The following is a 17,474-nucleotide window of genomic DNA, read 5'->3' on the forward strand; positions in this document are numbered from 1 at the left end:
AATAGTAAAATAATACCTCCTTCACAGGGTTATTATGAATATCAAAAAGGTAGTATTTGTAAAGCATTTAAAACAATGCCTGGCACATTGTAAGGGCTGTATAAGTCTTATCACAATATTTTAAAAAGCTGTAATTAGAAACCACACTAAGCATTGAAGAGACACTTACAAATACATGCATATCAATTAAAGTTCTTGGGGTGTGAAAGTAAAAGATGCAGATAAAAATTTTAAGGAAAAGAATGGCTTATGGAATAATTAGGAAGAGTTAAAAAATGGCTGGAACCAAGGGAAGCTGAGCAGCAGAGGAGACTGCCAAAAGGGACTGCAAGGACATTGCTGGGCCGTTCTGACCCGTTGACCCCAGTTTGGAAGGGATAAACAAACAAGTATATACGACTGGCGCGCGCACACACACACACACACACACACACACACACAGATAAACAGCACGTAAGTGGAACTTTCGACTTGTCATTATCCACAGTGTTCTCAGAAATACCAGTAAAATCAATCCCTCTTTTTATTGCATAAAGATGTGGTGGAAAGTTACTCATTGGAAGGTTACTGGACGGTCTCACTTAGCCATCAATGACTCCTGAAATTTGAATCTTAGTGTCTCTTTGTTTTAGCTTGAAAATCTTGCCCAGAGCTCAGATTGGCCTGGCTTGGGTCAAATGTGTACCCCTAGTCAACTGTGGTGAGGGAAGTCATTAAAAACCATGTCACCTGCTAGAGACACGTGGTTAGCAATGGAGGCAGTTACTGCAGAAGAAAGAGAATGCCACGGAGATGGCCCAGCTGAGCGCCACGCACTCACACCGCATATTGGATTTAAGAACTGATGGGAATTATAATCAAACCTAGAATAAAAAGTTTTTAAAAAGAACTGATGGAAACTAATTCATAAAGAAAAGCACATTCACGAAGAAAAACACTGTGTTCTAACATAACTAAGGGAGGGGAGAGGAGTGACCTGGGAAGAGAGAAATAAGTAAAATAAAAAGCCAGGGAATGCACAAAAATTTAACTAGTAATCACCTTCTCTAGCGGCAAGTCACAAGAAAAGGTGTCAGTACTTGTCATGAATTTATTTTTCTGGTAGAGGACCTAACCTCAGATGCATAAAGACTTGGTTCAATTTCTAGTTGACTGGATGTCCATCCCTTACTACTGAAGGTTACCAGTCCAACATGACTCATGCAGAGGCAGGGAAAATTGCCAGTACTTTTTAAAGTTTTCCCACAATAAAAGTAAAAATGAAAATGTTTTTTCGAGCTCTCAGAAAAAACAAAGATTCAATTAAGTATATGACACTATTTTTTGAAACAGTGTGATAAATTGAGGTTTTTAAAACATAAAGGTATGTAGGGACATTTCTGAAGTATGTGTACTAGGCTGAAGGGGAACTCAGAGGTTGGATGCGCAGTCAAGCAAGTGGAAATTTGGGGCATACTCTTATCTTTTCTCTTCACAATGCATTCATCAGGTTAAATTCCCCAGTTTGGACCCATAGCAACTGTGAAATGTATGCTTTAGGCTGGTAAGTTTGAGGTAGTTTGCTATGCAGCAGTAGATAACTAATATCTTCATTTTTATTTGTCTGACCTTTTATCTATAGATCAAATCCATGGGCTTCTTGCCCTTGGTACGGCCAGCATTTGACTTATTTCCAAATATATTTGATCAGGGAACGTTTTTTTATTATGACATCTATTTGTATCCTCAGAAACTCATGCTCCAAGGGATATACTTTGAGAAATGCTGCTGTGTGGCAAGTACTCCAATGCTCAGGGTGGTGACTTGACAATTAACGACCTGTATTAGTGTCTCTAAGGAAATTAATAAGTGATACGTTAGTTCTGAAACATTTTTATAGAATGACTATTAAGAGCAGAAATCCTGCCCACCTTTTTTAACAAACCATGCTGATGCAGAAATGGGAAAACGCTGCAAGATATTAACATTACCATAGTATTGAAAGCACCCACCCTAACAATCCCATTCTGTAACACTCTACAGATGGAGAGAATGTCTATATAAAAAGAACTCTGAAAGGCTGAGAAGTTACCGAGCCATCTCCCGTCCCTTAAAGTGGCTCTCAGAACTGCTTCAAGGGGACCCTCTCCGAACCACTGAGCCAGGTTGGCTCACCCTCCTCTGGGGGTGGTCAGCCCTCCTACCAAAGGGCATCCAATGCGTGTCCGGAGCTCACCTGGTTCTCCCCAGGAGAGCACCAGGAGCCCGCAGCTCGGTGCCATCTCGAGACAAGCTCCCTTCAGCTCGGCCCGCTCCATCAGAAATGACGTCTTTGATGGCCCAGTGGTGGATCAGAGGCGGAGGGGCACACGTGTCCCCGGCCACCACAGAAGTGGAGGTGGGGTGCGGGTGGGGGAGATGCACGTCCTCACGTCTGGGCTGGAGAAACTCAGGGCCAGTTTGTCATGAGAAACAGTGAGTGGTGGGTGGATTTTCTAGGTGTGTAGTTCAGCTCTATCATGGTTCAATCATCTGAGGGGATTATTGTGAGAATATGCCTGGTTGGGAAGGTCCCCTGGAGGAGGGCATGGCAACGCACTCCAGTGTTCTTGCCTGGAGAATCCCATGGACAGAGGAGCATGGGCAGGCCATGGGGTTGCAGAGTCAGACACGACTGAGTGACTAATACTTTCAAACTACCACTTATTTCCCTAAAAAATAAAAAAAAGCACTTTGTGTTCTGAATATAGCACATTAAATAAAATGGTACAGAGAATTAAAGCATTAGTAACTTACAGACAGGCTGCAGGCAGTTTCCTAAATCCTTAGAGTTTCCTCCAAGATTTATTCATGCTCCATGAGACAGTGGTTTTTGGTCATTGTTGTTGCTCAATATTTTCCCAACCTGATATCCCCACCTTAATTCTTACAGCATTTCTAATTTAAACACATGTTAATCAGCAAATGCCTTAAGTCCTGACTTGAAAATCTGGTATTCATAGTTTGGATGAAAAAGTAATTAAATATCTTAAACAGAAATACAATTTACTAAATTAAAAGCCCAGGGCGGAGTAGAAAGACGAGTCCTCATCTTCTCCTGCCAAAGCACCAAAATCACAGCCAGCTGTTGAGCAGCCATTGGCAGGAAAACACTGAGCCCACCCGAAAAAGATACCCCATGTCCAGGGACAGAGAGGAAGCCACAGCGAAACAGCAGGAGAAATACATTTCACTTACACTTTATTTTTCTGTTATTCAATATAAAAATACGCATTTCAAAATACTTCAAGATATTGTGATAACCCGTGCAAAAGAAAAGGCCCAGCGTGCAAACTCTGTCCCCAGGTGGGTCCGAGTGGTCCTGTCTGGGTACTGCAAGGCCGGCCCGCAGCGGCAGGGGCGACCCCTGTTGTGTAAATTCACACTGACTTGAAATAATATTAAAGAGACATGCTTCAAAAATCAAAATAAAAATAAAGTACAGAGCACCTTTTACCCTGTTGCAATAAAATATTCAGTAATTCCTCTGTGTGAAACTCTGGAAAAAGATGAAAGGCAAAACTAGATATAAAAGGAAAAATAGCAATGTGTTTATAAAGTCAGTTTTCTCTGACTTGTGAAAAGACTGATCAAACGCCCTTTGAGGCGCTGTGGAGGTTCACGGGCTCCCCATCTGCCAACACGGTTCCAGCCACAGCGGCTTCCTCACCGTCCACCTCGATTCTGTACCACAGACTGACACGATATCTCATATTGACATCAGCACATTTTTTTTTTTTTTGTACTACTGTATGCTTTTGCTGTTATACCATGAAATACTATCACAATACTATTTATACTTCGTCATAAATAGGCATTAAGAAAGCAGTTTGCCAAGCTGATTTTTGAATCTCCTAAATTATATTTCTTCACTCACCTGCCAATTTGAAAAATCTACTAATCTGTAGAGGGCTTTTCCTCATCATTAATGTGAATTAGTGATGCTATAACTTAATTTAAAATCAATTATTTTTTTTTTAATGGGACTCAGACCAAGAAAGCCTAGCATCAGCCAGACTCTCCTGGCACATTATGGGCAAACACCCAACTCCACAGTGATATGTAAAGGTCACTTCAAGAAAAATCCAAGTAAAAATTACTCTCAAGATGTTTTGTCCATTACAGTTAGTTTATAAATAGAAATTAAAATTTAATAAGAAGGCTTTGGGCCTGTGGCACAACCTGAAAGAAAAGCAGCTTCAACATGGATTCTTATGACAGTGCCAGCAAGTTTAACCACTGATTAAAGACTCTGCCAGGGGCTTTTCCCTGGAGGTACAGAAGTTAAGGCTCCACGCTTCCAGTGCGTGGACGGCACAGGTTCAACCCCTGGTTGGGCGAGACCCCGCGTGCCGTGCAGTGCACCCCGAAAATAAATTAATCAAAGATTTCTGTTGGAACAATGCATGATAAAAGCTACGGAAATTAAAGTTATTAAGTCTTACAATTAAAAAACACCTGCAAACATTTTTCTCCACATCCTGATTGTTTTTCTAGTGCTGTTGAGTTGTTAGAACTACTTGCAAAACCAGTGCTGAGAGCTGATGGATATTTATGGGGCCGCCTGGTGATTTCCTTCAAGTTCAGCCAGTGCACTGATTCCGGATGTGATCAGCACTGCCCCCTCAGGAGCATGTTACACAGGAAGCTGTACAGTGGGGGCTGGAGATTGCTATGGCTGCTCTGAAACATCAGTGAGAAGAAGAGCTTCCAACCAGAGGGAAAAATGAAAATGGAGAATGCCTTACGAGGCTTTTCCACAGGTGTAACCACCATTTCACGCACGCCAAACCTCAAGAAAATGGAAGCTCTTTTATTCCAGATAACCTGTAAATTCAGAATTCCACATGTAATTTCCTTATACATGCAGAATGTGCTACACGTTGATTTCCATCTTCTTAATGAATCCTTGACAAGACTTTAGTTGAAAAGGAGAACGAGAAACAGCCCCTGGATGCTGAAAGATGGCTTTGGCAACTTTATATGACGTGGCTTTTGGGTCTGCCACACAGACTGAGTTTCCTTGTCGTGAGCATCTGAGCTAGGCAGTTGAGAAACACCATAAAGATGGTCATGGACATGACAATCACGTAGTGGCTGATGCTGCAGGAGAAAAAGAAACATGTTACAGGTGGACAGAACACTCAAGAGGAAGAGCATAAGACTCCGCTAACATTTCTAAACGTACAGGTGATCCTTGAACAACTCAGGGATTAGGGGTGCCAAGCTTCTGAGCAGTTGAAAATCGATCTACAACTTTATAGTTGGCCCTGAGCATCCTAGGTTCCTAAGTATCTGTGGTTTGGTCTCTTTGCCCTCAGCCAACCACAGATCATTAGTACTGCAGCATTTACTATCTAAAAAAAAAATCCACATATAAGCGGACCCATGCAGTTCAAATCCATGTTGTTCAAAGGCCAACTGCATATACAAAATACATAAATTACAAAGGATATGAATGCTTTTTAAATAGAATCAAAATGTTAAAAAGAATGAATTTGTTGCAGAAGTAGTAATGAAAGTAAGTAACATTTTGAGACAGCTCCGACAACTATAACCTGACGTGAAGCTGGTATTAGCAGTGCCCGTGTCTCTGTCACCATTAGAAACTGAGTTTAAACATCTAGCTTCTACAAAATAAATGTAACTTTCCCCTTATAATTCTCATATCCTCTGAATCACAGCCACAGACTCCCCAAGATGTCCCCAGATTCAGTAATATGGTATTTTAGAGCATGGCATTCCATACTTTGACAAAAATACAGGCCACAGAGAAAGAAAGAAAGATGTTACTCAAACTCAAAGTCAGTGAAGTGGAAGTTTTAGTCAAAGAGTCTAAACAAAACAAAAAGGACACATCTCTCTGCTAATCTGAGTCAAACCACTGCGTGCCAGACTTCTGGAAAAAGAACACTGTTAGAATTACTCAATCCCAGCTCCCATCTATCAGCAATAGTAAATGTTCAGTTTTTCTTTTTAAGCACCATACTACATTGTCCACGGCTTGATAATCAATTTGCAAACATGGAAAGAAACTGAGGACATAGATCTGACAAACGTGCAATAGAGCAGAGGTCTCCCACAGTGAATGCCAAGCTGAGCTTCGGATGACACTGGCAAGTTACTTATGTACTAGGCCTATCAGAGTTACACTGAAGGATCTAACTTCATAATAAACTTATATCCGGCTTCCCTGGCGGCTCAGCTGGTAAAGAATCCACCTGCAATGCGGGAAACCTGGGTTCAATCCCTGGGTTGGACCAGGGTTGGACCATAAAGAAAAACTGAGCACCGAAGAATTGATGCTTTGAACTGTGGTGTTGGAGAAGACTCTTGAGAGTCCCTTGGACTGCAAGGAGATCCAACCAGTCCATTCTAAAGGAAATCAGTCCTGATTGTTCATTGGAAGGACTGATGCTGAAGCTGAAACTCCAATACTTTGGCCACCTGATGCGAAGAACTGACTCACTGGAAAGATTGAGGGCAGGAGGAGAAGGGGACGACAGAGGATGAGATGGTTGGATGGCATCACTGACTAGATGGACATGAGTTTGAGCAGGCTCCGGGAGTTGGTGATGGACAGGAAGGCCTGGCATGCTACGGTCCATGGGGTCGCAAAGAGTTGGACACGACTGAGCGACTGAACTGAACTGAGAGTTACACCCTTCAACAAGCTGCTTCGCAAGGATGGCCCCCAGGGCAGGCCCCAGGGAACTTGTCTTAAGAATATCTGGGAAAGTGACTGCTGGGTGAATGTAAAATAGGGCAATCACCTAGAGGGATGTGGAGACTAATAAGGAAAAGGGAAAAGAGGCTGGCAGTCCACCCTCCCACTCCCCCAATAACTCTGGTCCAGCGGGTGGGCAGCCCCCCAAATGCCAAGTTGCGGGCTCTATACCAACTGAGGCAAAGCTTCAGGGTGCTCACCCATAATGGGTAAGGCCCTCAGGCCAGAAAAGAAGAGCCTCTACGCTAAGCAGATTTATTTTATTTATTTTTGGTATTATAAGCTTTTAAGTAAGAATCTCCAATTATGAAGATTTATAGTTTGATAATATTTTCTTTGGAATGGCACTGGTTAGGGCATTCTTATTTAGAATCTTTCTCTAGATTAACTGGTTAATCTTATAAAGTAAATTTGAAATAGAAAAAAAGAACTGGCTAATTAAAAAATAAGAATGAGAACTAGTTATGTCAGAAATCTGGTTCTGGACTAGGGTAGGCTTCTGACCTAAAAAGAAAACAATACAATTGGATCTTTAATTGCTAGACAAATACTAGCATTAAGGCAAGATTTTTGAAATGTTTGTTTTCATTGTAAAAATAATGGAACAGAATATTGGACGTGGACTTCTTTCCTGCTTAAATTTATGTGTGTGTGTGTTTGCATATATGTGTTTTGGTATATTTTTAACATGGAATGGATATGATATAGATCTTATCTACCACTTAATTATGCAGATTTCACAAAGCCATTTTCCAACTTTAGTAGCCACAGTGGACATAAATCACCAATAATTATCTATTTAAAAATGAAAATGATGACATTTCTCATTCTATAGAGCCCTCCTGGGAACAAAATGATCGAGATATTCATTTTAACAGAATACTCTTAAAAACCTCATGCCAAAATAGACAATATTATGTTACTAAAATTATGTGAGTTATGCTGAAATTTTATCACACAGAAGTTGGTAACTGGTTGACTGATCTTAGTTTACATGTCTTCCAAAGGGGAGCAATTCAAGCTCATCACAGCACAGAGGTGCCCAGAAAACATGGTATTAGAACACTAGAAACTTTCAAACGAACAAAAAAAAATCAGAAAACTTTCCTTTTCCGGGAGATGGAGTAGGTGTATTTTCCCCTATTCCTCCTGCCAAGTGCAGCTAAAACCTCTGGATGCTGTGTATAAAAGAAACCTAAGGAGACTGAACAGTGGAAAGACGACAGATGGGTCAGGAACCTTGGGACCCAGGGAATGACACGGTGGTTGAATTTGCTGGATTTTCTTCTTGCTGGCAGAAACTGGCCAACCAGAAAAGCCAATGTTCATAGACTAAGAACCCCAAACAACCCAACGTGGTAACAAAAGCCTACTCTCTCCAGTCACGGATGGATAAGGAAAGGGGCGGCCCCCAAAGATGGAAAACTTTCAGACACTAGCTGCTCCATTTCAGCCAGACAGCACAGAAAAAGGCAGCTCTGCTTCCGCCTGCTCTGCAAAGGCCGAGTTGGAGCACACAGGTCTACACTCACGCTGCTGGGATGGGGCAGGAGTCAGTCCTAACTCTCATCGTTTTCTTCCAGCACATCCAGTCCGTTAACAGATTCCACTCGCCTCTCTTTCGGGATACTTTGTCAATCTAGCCTCTTGCCACCGTTCTGAATCGCTGCCCTAGTTCAAGGGCATCATCTCTAGCTGAGCCTCTTAAGTAATCGACCTCTTCCCTTTCTTGGCCCCTCAATGGGTTCTCCATCCTGTGGCCAGAGTGTTGCGTTAAAGTGTAAAGCGTATCAAATACGTCCCTGCAGAGTCTAATGCTTTGCCTCACTTAGAATAAATTCCTAATTCCTTACAGTGACCTCAGTCTAAACCGTAAGTGATATCACCTGTCTTTCTGAACTCTCTCCCTACCATCTTTCTCCTTGTATCCTTCTCATCATAACAGCGTTCAAATTTTCAAAACTATTTGATGACATCGGGAAACGTGACTTTCATAGAAAGTCAACTTAAAAAAAAAACCCAACCCTGAATACATTTGCATATAAATTAAATCTAAAACGATATATATCAATCTGTTGGACTCTGGGGCTGAATTACAGTTGACTTCTTATTTTTTCTATGTGCTTTCAGTATTTTCTACAATGAGCTTATGACACATTTCTTTTTATGAGACGACTACAAATTATGGTAGGCTTAGACACAGCACTCCTAGGCTGAGCTCATAATTTCCACAGATACCTCCTCTATCCCATTTCTGTTCCTCACAGGACATTTCAAAATCTTCAATGGATTCTGAGATCAAAATCCTCAACCCAATAAGCTGGATGTAACGGTCATAACTTGTTCATGTTATGTAAGAAGGCTCACTCCCCAACCCAGGGACTGGAGTTTGGAGTCAGCGGTGAGAGGAGGGAGAGAGGGAGTGTAAAGTGCCCAGGTTACAGCCTCAAGGACCAAATCCAGGCAGCCCAGACTGACCCTGGTTCCCTGGGGAGGCCATGTTCCATGGGGAGAGCAGGCAAGGAGGTCAGGAGGCAGACGGACGAGAGGAACGCCATGAGGTTATACCGAGAGTACACTCCAGAAGTGTGTACAGGGTGTGGCCCATCCACACGGTGGAACACCGCTCAGCGGTGAAAGGGAACAAAATACTGACACGCTGCAACACAGGGGAATGCCAGAAACGTCACACTGACTCAAAGAAGCCCGACATAAAAGACTACATGTCATCCGACTCCATTTCTCGAAATGCCCAGAGCAGGCGAACCTGTGGAGACAGAGAGCAGCCTGGCGGTTTCCTGGGGCTCGGCATGGGAACTGGATAGACCAGAATCAGGCATGGAGGAGTTTTCTGGGTGACGGAAAGATAAAAAAACTTGATGGTAGTGATGGTTGCACAAATTCATCTATCTGCTGAAAGTCACTGAAGTAATTTAAATCGTTTAAAACTTTAAAATGGATGGAATTTATGATATATAAATTATACCTCCATAAAGCCATAAAAACAAAAAGATTATATTACAGCAGATGATTTTTTTTCCATTAAATTCTGCTATCACTTTTAGGCCTTTTATCACTTCTAATATTTTTTAAAATCTTTAAAATATTAAATGACTTGATCTCTGAACAAAGTAAGTTTTGTAAAACCAGAAGGCAGGTGACCCCGCCTCAATCTGAGTGACAATCTATCTCTAAAGGGTTTTCCACACATCACCTATCTCCTCGACCTGAAATGGCCTGAAATCACGGATTCTTGGCTCGTTTAAGCTAACACAGTCGGCAGGGAACAGGTGTGAAGCTCGTTGTCTCATAGTCTCCATGCGACTGAGTCCAAGGTATTCAGTTTGTGATAGCTTCCATCAAGTCTGGGAGCCACCACAGCGTAGCAGACTTAAAGGAGCATCAAATTTCTATCTGAAATGAGTTCAGCTGTTCCCACTCTCTCCTCTTGACTGTTCTGTCATTTAAATCCGCAGTTCTAACCCCTGAAGAAGGAAATGGCAGCCCACTCCAGTATTCTTGCCTGGAGAATCCCATGGACGGAGGAGCCTGGTAGGCTACACTCCACGGGCTCGCAAAGAATCGGACACAACTGAGCGACTTCACTTTCACTTTTTCTCAAGGTGTGCATCATATGAGACGGTGGAGGGGCAAGGTGTAAGGGTACAGAATCACCAGGCAGGTCTGTTCAACCCACACAATGGGTGATGAAAGGTTGATGATTCTTCTCAATTAGGATAATGGGCAATCGAAGCTGGTCCTATCTGTCAGATGTACTGGGAAGACACAGGTGGAGACTCATTAATTTTAATAAAGCTTAATGTTCACTGTCAAGAGTAAAGAGATTTTATGGTGCTTATTAATTACATTTAGGAGGATATTAAAATATCACTGAACTTAATGATAAGTTTTCATACAAGGAGAAACGACGCTGTAGCTGTCATTTATATTGTGGTGACGTGTAACAAGAGCGCTTGGAGGAGAGAGTCCAGATGAATCCTGCTGTCAAACTAAAGCGCCGACTGATGGGGATGATGATGCGCCTCGTACAAGTGCGTTTAGAACATACATTTAAATATGCTTTTATAGTTATGAAAGCTCCCTCAATAGCACTTTTTCTCTAGTTCAAAAAAATACTACTTCTCTCAGAATGCAAAATAAAGGCAATACTCTGTAAAGTTTATGGCCTGCCATAAGTGAAGAAACAGTGTAAAATATTAAATCAAGAAAATACGAAATTATAGCTCGGTTGGCCCCACTCAGTTTCATAGCCTGGGTAGGATATTTTTCATATGGCTGTTAAAAGAAAAAAACACCCAATGCCAGAAGGTTCTCCAGAAAACCACTGAATTTACACTGATTGTTTCAGTTGATCCTACTGACTGGAGTGTATTCCTTTAAGAGTCTCAATTTAATTCTGCTAAGATCTACTCCAAAGATGCACTTCAAACATATTGAACTACATTTATAAACAGATATCCTGCCTCATGCCCTAGCGATTCGGTCTTTATTTTTAAAGAAACCATTACTAACCTGGAACTAACAGCTGAAGAATCTCTCCAGCCCATTTTGAAAGCCTGCTGCAGTGCCCAAACGATACTACAGACACTGCAGATACACAGGCTGTATTCGTGTACTGCATTCGAGTCCTCCTCAAATTCTGGGACAGACTCTCACCATTTATACATTTAAAGAGCAATAAAGTAGAGAGGACAGAAGGACAACATTCCATCCCTGAGAATAACAGGCAGGGAGTGGCTGGACTTATTAGCTGTGTCACTGATACAAAGGGCTTTAGAAGTAAGATTTGTCACCAAGGCGAAGCACCACAGGAGCACAGTTCGAATGACCCAAGCTCCCACTAGGGAAGCTCCGCCAGTGAGTCTAACAACATCTGCAACGTGACAAGGAGCAGCTTGGCTTTTCGAATGCATATTCAGAGGAATAATTAGAAAGCTGAAACTAAGACCAACGTTCTCACAAATAAAATGCAGGGAAAGTAGCATAATGAAGTCTTGATATATGAACCTTGTTATGTGGTGCTTAACTTTGAAGTCTTAAAGTGTATTTTCCCCCACTATCCAAGTCCTTTCCTACCAATCAATTAGATGTATATGAAGACACATGAACCACTTCCGCCCCTTAGACCTATATCACGTGGTTCCCTGCGGCTCTATATACCATTACTGCCATACAGGATGTGAAAGGAAGATTTTAGAGTCCTAACTCACCAACAGAAGCAGCAGCAGCAACAAAAACCTCACTGTGCAGCATCAACTGGGCAATTCCGTTTAGGAAGCCCAATTCTACTAACTCAGAGTTCATTTTGTTTCTCCATCCCAACCTCTTCCATCTCCCCACCCCTCATTGTCTTCCTTTCTTAAGTGGGAATCTTTTGTACAATACAATAATAGACAAAGAAGACAAGCAGAGCAGAGCGAGGAGGAATGACCGGCAGAGGATTCAGGGAATTTACGTAGGTTAGTTCAGTGCCCTCAGTCTGATGAATAGAACTGAGCTCTGAAATCGTCTCTCAGAGCAAGCATCCCATTTAACCTAGGGGAGTTAGACCGGTGAGGATGAAGCGCTGAGACTGAGATAAACTGAGGTTTAGCAGGCTTCGTACCTGGCTGTGCCTTTAGCCTCTTCCATGCACTCTGGGTTTTTAATGTTGTATAGATGAGGATGTAATGATTACACGGAACAAATGGCATGAGCCAGGACTGCGCCAGGTAAACCGGGGTTACTGTATGTGCAGGGCAGCTGCCTTTAGAAAATACTGTTACTACAAAATATTTCTACAGCATAGTTTTTACCCTATGTAGCATCAATTAACTATGTATTATTTTCCTATTTATCATAAGTATAGGGCTGGCACATGGAGTTAACATCCTTTTCTCATGGTTGAGGGGCTCTCAGTGAGGGGCTGTTGGTGCATCACAGGCTAGGAGTGCTAAGGCCCCGTTCTGTTTCCCTTGGTTTGAATGATGCTCACTGTGTGTTTTATGCCTCTGCAGTCTCTTTTTTGCTATTATTTTGTGCTCTGATGAACACTTTATTCCCATGATGGTTGTGTAAAGGAATACAAGGAATAGGCCCAGAGGTACCACACACATGCCAAGAAGAACATCACGCTAGATATTAAATTGGAGTTTTGTAATGGCTCAAAGCCTGTTTTAAAACCAAGCAAGCATAGGTAACAAAAATAAAGATAGATTAGACTACATCAAAATTTAAAACTTCTGTGCAAAGGACATAATCAACAAAGTCAAAAAGCAACTTACAGAATGGCAGAAAATACCTGCAAGTCATCTTATCTGATAAGAGGTTAAAGTCTAACATACATAAAGAACTCCGCCACTCAACAACAACAAAAATAACTCTATTTAAAAATGGGCAAAGGACTTGACCAGACATTTCCTTAAGAAAGACACACAAATAGCCAACAAGCACATGAAAACTGCTCAACGTCAGTAATAATGGGGAAAAGCAAATCAAAACAATAAGATGCACTTCACATCCGTCAGGGTGGCTACTGTCAAAAAAAGAGAAGAAGAGTTGGCGAATCTTCTGCACTATCGATAGCAATAAACTGGTACAACTGCTACGAAAATCACGCCAGCAGCTTCTCAAAACAGTGAAAATATAACCACCGTATGATCTGGCGGTCTCATTTCTGGGCATGTATCTCAAGGAACTGAAACAGAGACTTGAATGGATAAAATGAACACCCATCTTGCAGCAGCCTTGTGCACAGCGGCCAAAGGTGGCACAACCTAGGTGCCCACAGATGGAGGAATGGACAGCATGTGATATACACATTCAATGGAATATTATTCAGCCTTCAAAAGGAAGGGAATTCTGATCTGTGCCCCAACATGGATGAAGCTTGAGGACATTATGCTAAGTGAAATGAGCCAGTTACGGAAGGACAAATATTGTGTGATTTCACTTACATGAGGTACCTAGAGTAGCCAAATTCAGAGAGATAGATAGTAGATAGTGGATTCCAGGGGCTGAGGGGAAGGGAAAATGGGGAGATATTGGTACAGAGTTTCAGTTATGCAAGATGAGAAAGTTCTGGAGATCAGCTGTACAACAATGTGAAATCACTTAATAAAACTGAACTGTACACTATAAGCCCCAGCAAGACAGTAGGCGCTGCAGCGGCTGTGAAGAGATGCCCCACGTCCAAGGGAGGAGGAGAAGGCGCGGCAAGACAGAAGCAGGGGGTGAAACTGTGTTTAGAATCAAACCCCATTCCCACCAGAGACGCTCACAGGGCTCAAACAAACCCTGTGTGCACCAGGACCCAGGGACCCACAGAGACTGAGACAGAACTGTGTGCGAGCGTCTCCTGCGGAGGTCCGGGCTGGCAGTGGGCTCCCGCAGGGGCAGGGGCTCTGGGTGCAGCAGACCTGGGCCTGGCACAAGCCCTCTTGGAGGAGGTCGCCATTAACCCATCATAGAGCCGCCAGAACTTGCAGAGGACTGGGAAACAGACTCTTGGAGGGCACAACAGAACCTTGTGCACCAGGACCCAGGAGAAAGGAGCAGTGACCCCACACGGGACTGACCCAGACTTGCCCAGGAGTGTCCAGGAGTCTCTGGCGGAGGCGTGGTCGGTGGTGGCCTGCTGCAGGGCTGGGGGCACTGAGTGTAGCGGTGCCTACATGGGACCTTTAGAAGGAGGTCGCCATGATCTTTATTACATTCACCAAAGTTTGGCCCCAGGTCAAATAAAAGGGAGGGAACACAGCCCCACCCATCAACAGAAAATAGGACTAAAGATTTACTGAGCATGGCCCCCCCATCAGAGCAAGACCCAGTTTCCCCCTCAGTCTCTCCCATCAGAAAGCTTCCATAAGCCTCTTATCCTTCAGTATCAGAGTGCAGACAGACTGAAAACCACAATCACAGAAAACCAGCCAATCTGATCACATGCACCACAGCCTTGTCTAACTCAATGAATCTATGAGCCATGCCATGTAGGGCCACCCAAGACAGGTGGGTCATGGTGGAGAATACAGACAAAATGTGGTCCACTGGAGAAGGGAATGGCAAACCACTTCAGTATTCTTGCCTTGAGAACCCCATGAACAGTATGAAAAGGCAAAAAGATAGGACACTGAAAGATGAACTCCTCAGGTCAGTAGGTGTCCAATATGCTACTGGAGATCAGTGGAGAAATAACTCCAGAAAGAATGAACGGATGGAGCCAAAGCAAAAACAACACCCAGTTGTGGATGTGACTGGTGATGGAAGCAGGGTCCAATGCTGTAAAGAGCAATATTGCACAGGAACCTGGAATGTCAGGTCCATGAATCAAGGCAAATTGGAAGTGGTCAAACAGGAGATGGCTAGAGGGAACATAGACATTTTAGGACTCAGTGAACTAAGATGGAATGGAATGGGTGAATTTAATTCAGATGACCATTATATCTACTACTGTTGGGCAGGAATCCCTTAGAAGACATGGAGTAGCCATCATGGTCAACAAAAGTCCGAAATGCAGTACTTGGATGCAATCTCAAAAACGACAGAATGATCTCTGTTCGTTTCCAAGGCAAACCATTCAATATCATAGTAATCCAAGTCTATGCCCCAACCAGTAATGCTGAAGAAGCTGAAGTTGAATGGTTCTATGAAGACCTACAAGACCTTATAGAACTAACACCCAAAAAAGATGTCCTCTTCATTATAGGGGACTGGAATGCAAAAGTAGGAAGTCAAGAAATACCTGGAGTAACAGGCAAATTTGGCCTCGGAGTACAGAATGAAGCAGAGCAAAGGCTAACAGAGTTTTGCCAAGAGAACACACTGGTCATAGCAAACACCTTCTTCCAACAACACAAGAGAAGACTCTACACATGGACATCACCAGATGGTCAACACCGAAATCAAATTGATTATATTCTTTGCAGCCAAAGATGGAGAGGCTTTATACAGTCAGCAAAAACAAGACCAGGAGCTGACTGTGGCTCAGATTATGAACTCCTTATTGCCAAATTCAGACTGAAATTGAAGAAAGTGGAGAAAACCACTAGACCATTCAGATATGACCTAAATCAAATCCCTTACAATTATACAATGAAGTGAGATTCAAGGGACTAGATCTAATAGCAGAGTGCATGAGGAACTATGGTTGGAGGTCCGTGACACTGTACAGGAGGCAGGGATCAAGACCATCCCCAAGAAAAGGATGTGCAAGGCAAAATGGTTGCCTGAGGAGGCCTTACAAATAGCTGTGAATAGAAGAGAAGCAAAAGGCAACGGAGAAAAGGAAAGATACACCCATTTGAATGCAGAGTCCCAAAGAATAGCAAGGAGAGATAAGAAAGCGTTCCTCTGTGATCAATGCAAAGAGAGGAAAACAATAGAATGGGAAAGAATACAGATCTCTTCAAGAAAATTAGAGATATCAAGGGAATATTTCATGCAAAGATGAGCACAATAAAGGACAGAAATGGTAGGGACCTAACAGAAGCAGAAGATATTAAGAAGATGTGGCAAGAATACACAGAAAAACTGTACAAAAAAGATCTTCATGACCCAGATAATCACGATGGTGTGATCACTCACCTAGGGCCAGATATCCTGGAATGCAAAGTCAAGTGGGTCTTAGGAGGCATTACTACAAACAAAGCTAGTGGAGGTGATAAGAGTTCCAGCTGAACTATTTCAAATCCTAAAAGATGACTCTGAAAGTGCTGCACTCAATATGCCAGCAAATTTGGAAAACTCAGTAGTGGCCACAGGACTGGAAAAGGTCACGTTTCATCCCAATTCCAAAGAAAGGCAATGCCAAAGAATGCTCAAACTGCCGCACAATTGCACTCATCTCACATGCTAGCAGAGTAATGCTCAAAATTCTCCAGGTTAGGCTTCAATAGTATGTGAACTGTGAACTTCCAGACGTTCAAGCTGGTTTTAGAAAAGGCAGAGGAACCAGAGGTCAAATTGCCAACATCCTTTGGATCATTGAAAAAGCAAGAGTTCCAGAAAAACATTTACTTCTGCTTTATTGACTATGCGAAAGCCTTTGACTGTGCAGATCACAACAAACTGTGGAAAATTCTTCAACAGATGGGAATACCAGACCATCTGACCTGCCTCATGAGAAATCTGTATGCAGGTCAGGAAGCAACAGTTACAACTGGACATAGAACAACAGACTGGCTCCATATCGGGAAGGAAGTACATCAAGGCTGTATATTGTCAGCCTTCCTATTTAACTTATATGCAGAGTACCTCATGAGAAACGCTGGGCTGGATGAAGCACAAAGTGGAATCAAGATTGCCAGGAGAAATATCAATAACCTCAGATATGTGGAAGGCAATGGCAACCCACTCCAGTATTCTTGCCTAGAGAATCCTGTGGACAGAGGAACCTGGTGGGCTGCTGTCCATAGGGTCGCATAGAATCAGACATGACTAAAGCGACTCAGCTTGCATGCCTGCATGCACTGGAGAAGGAAATGGCAACCCACTCCAGTATTCTTGCCTGGAGAATCCCAGGGACGGCGGGGCCTGGTGGGCTGCCATCTATGGAGTCGCACAGAGTCGGACACGACTGAAGTGACTTAGCAGCAGCAGCAGATATGCAGATGACACCACCCTTATGGCAGAAAGGGAAGAAGAACTAAAGAGCCTCCTGATGAAAGTGAAAGAGGAGAGTGAAAAACTTGGCTTAAAGCTCAACATTCAGAAAACAAAGATCATGGCATCC

General features: G+C 42.8%; 1 protein-coding gene across 5 annotated transcripts in view; it reads right to left on the reverse strand.

Moving 5' to 3' along the window:
• Window positions 1-3,202: 3,202 nt before the first annotated feature.
• Window positions 3,203-17,474, reverse strand: part of PIGN (phosphatidylinositol glycan anchor biosynthesis class N) — a 106,515-nt gene continuing 92,243 nt past the window's right edge. For all 5 annotated transcript variants that reach the window (XM_070362065.1, XM_070362068.1, XM_070362064.1 and 2 more), the window contains one exon: window positions 3,203-5,121. In XM_070362065.1, the coding sequence (XP_070218166.1) occupies window positions 4,998-5,121 (124 nt within the window). In that variant the 3' untranslated portion in view covers window positions 3,203-4,997. The remainder of the gene's footprint in view (window positions 5,122-17,474) is intronic.

This window comes from Bos mutus, chromosome 24 (genome assembly GCF_027580195.1).
Source record: "Bos mutus isolate GX-2022 chromosome 24, NWIPB_WYAK_1.1, whole genome shotgun sequence".
Taxonomy (NCBI): Eukaryota; Metazoa; Chordata; class Mammalia; order Artiodactyla; family Bovidae; genus Bos; species Bos mutus.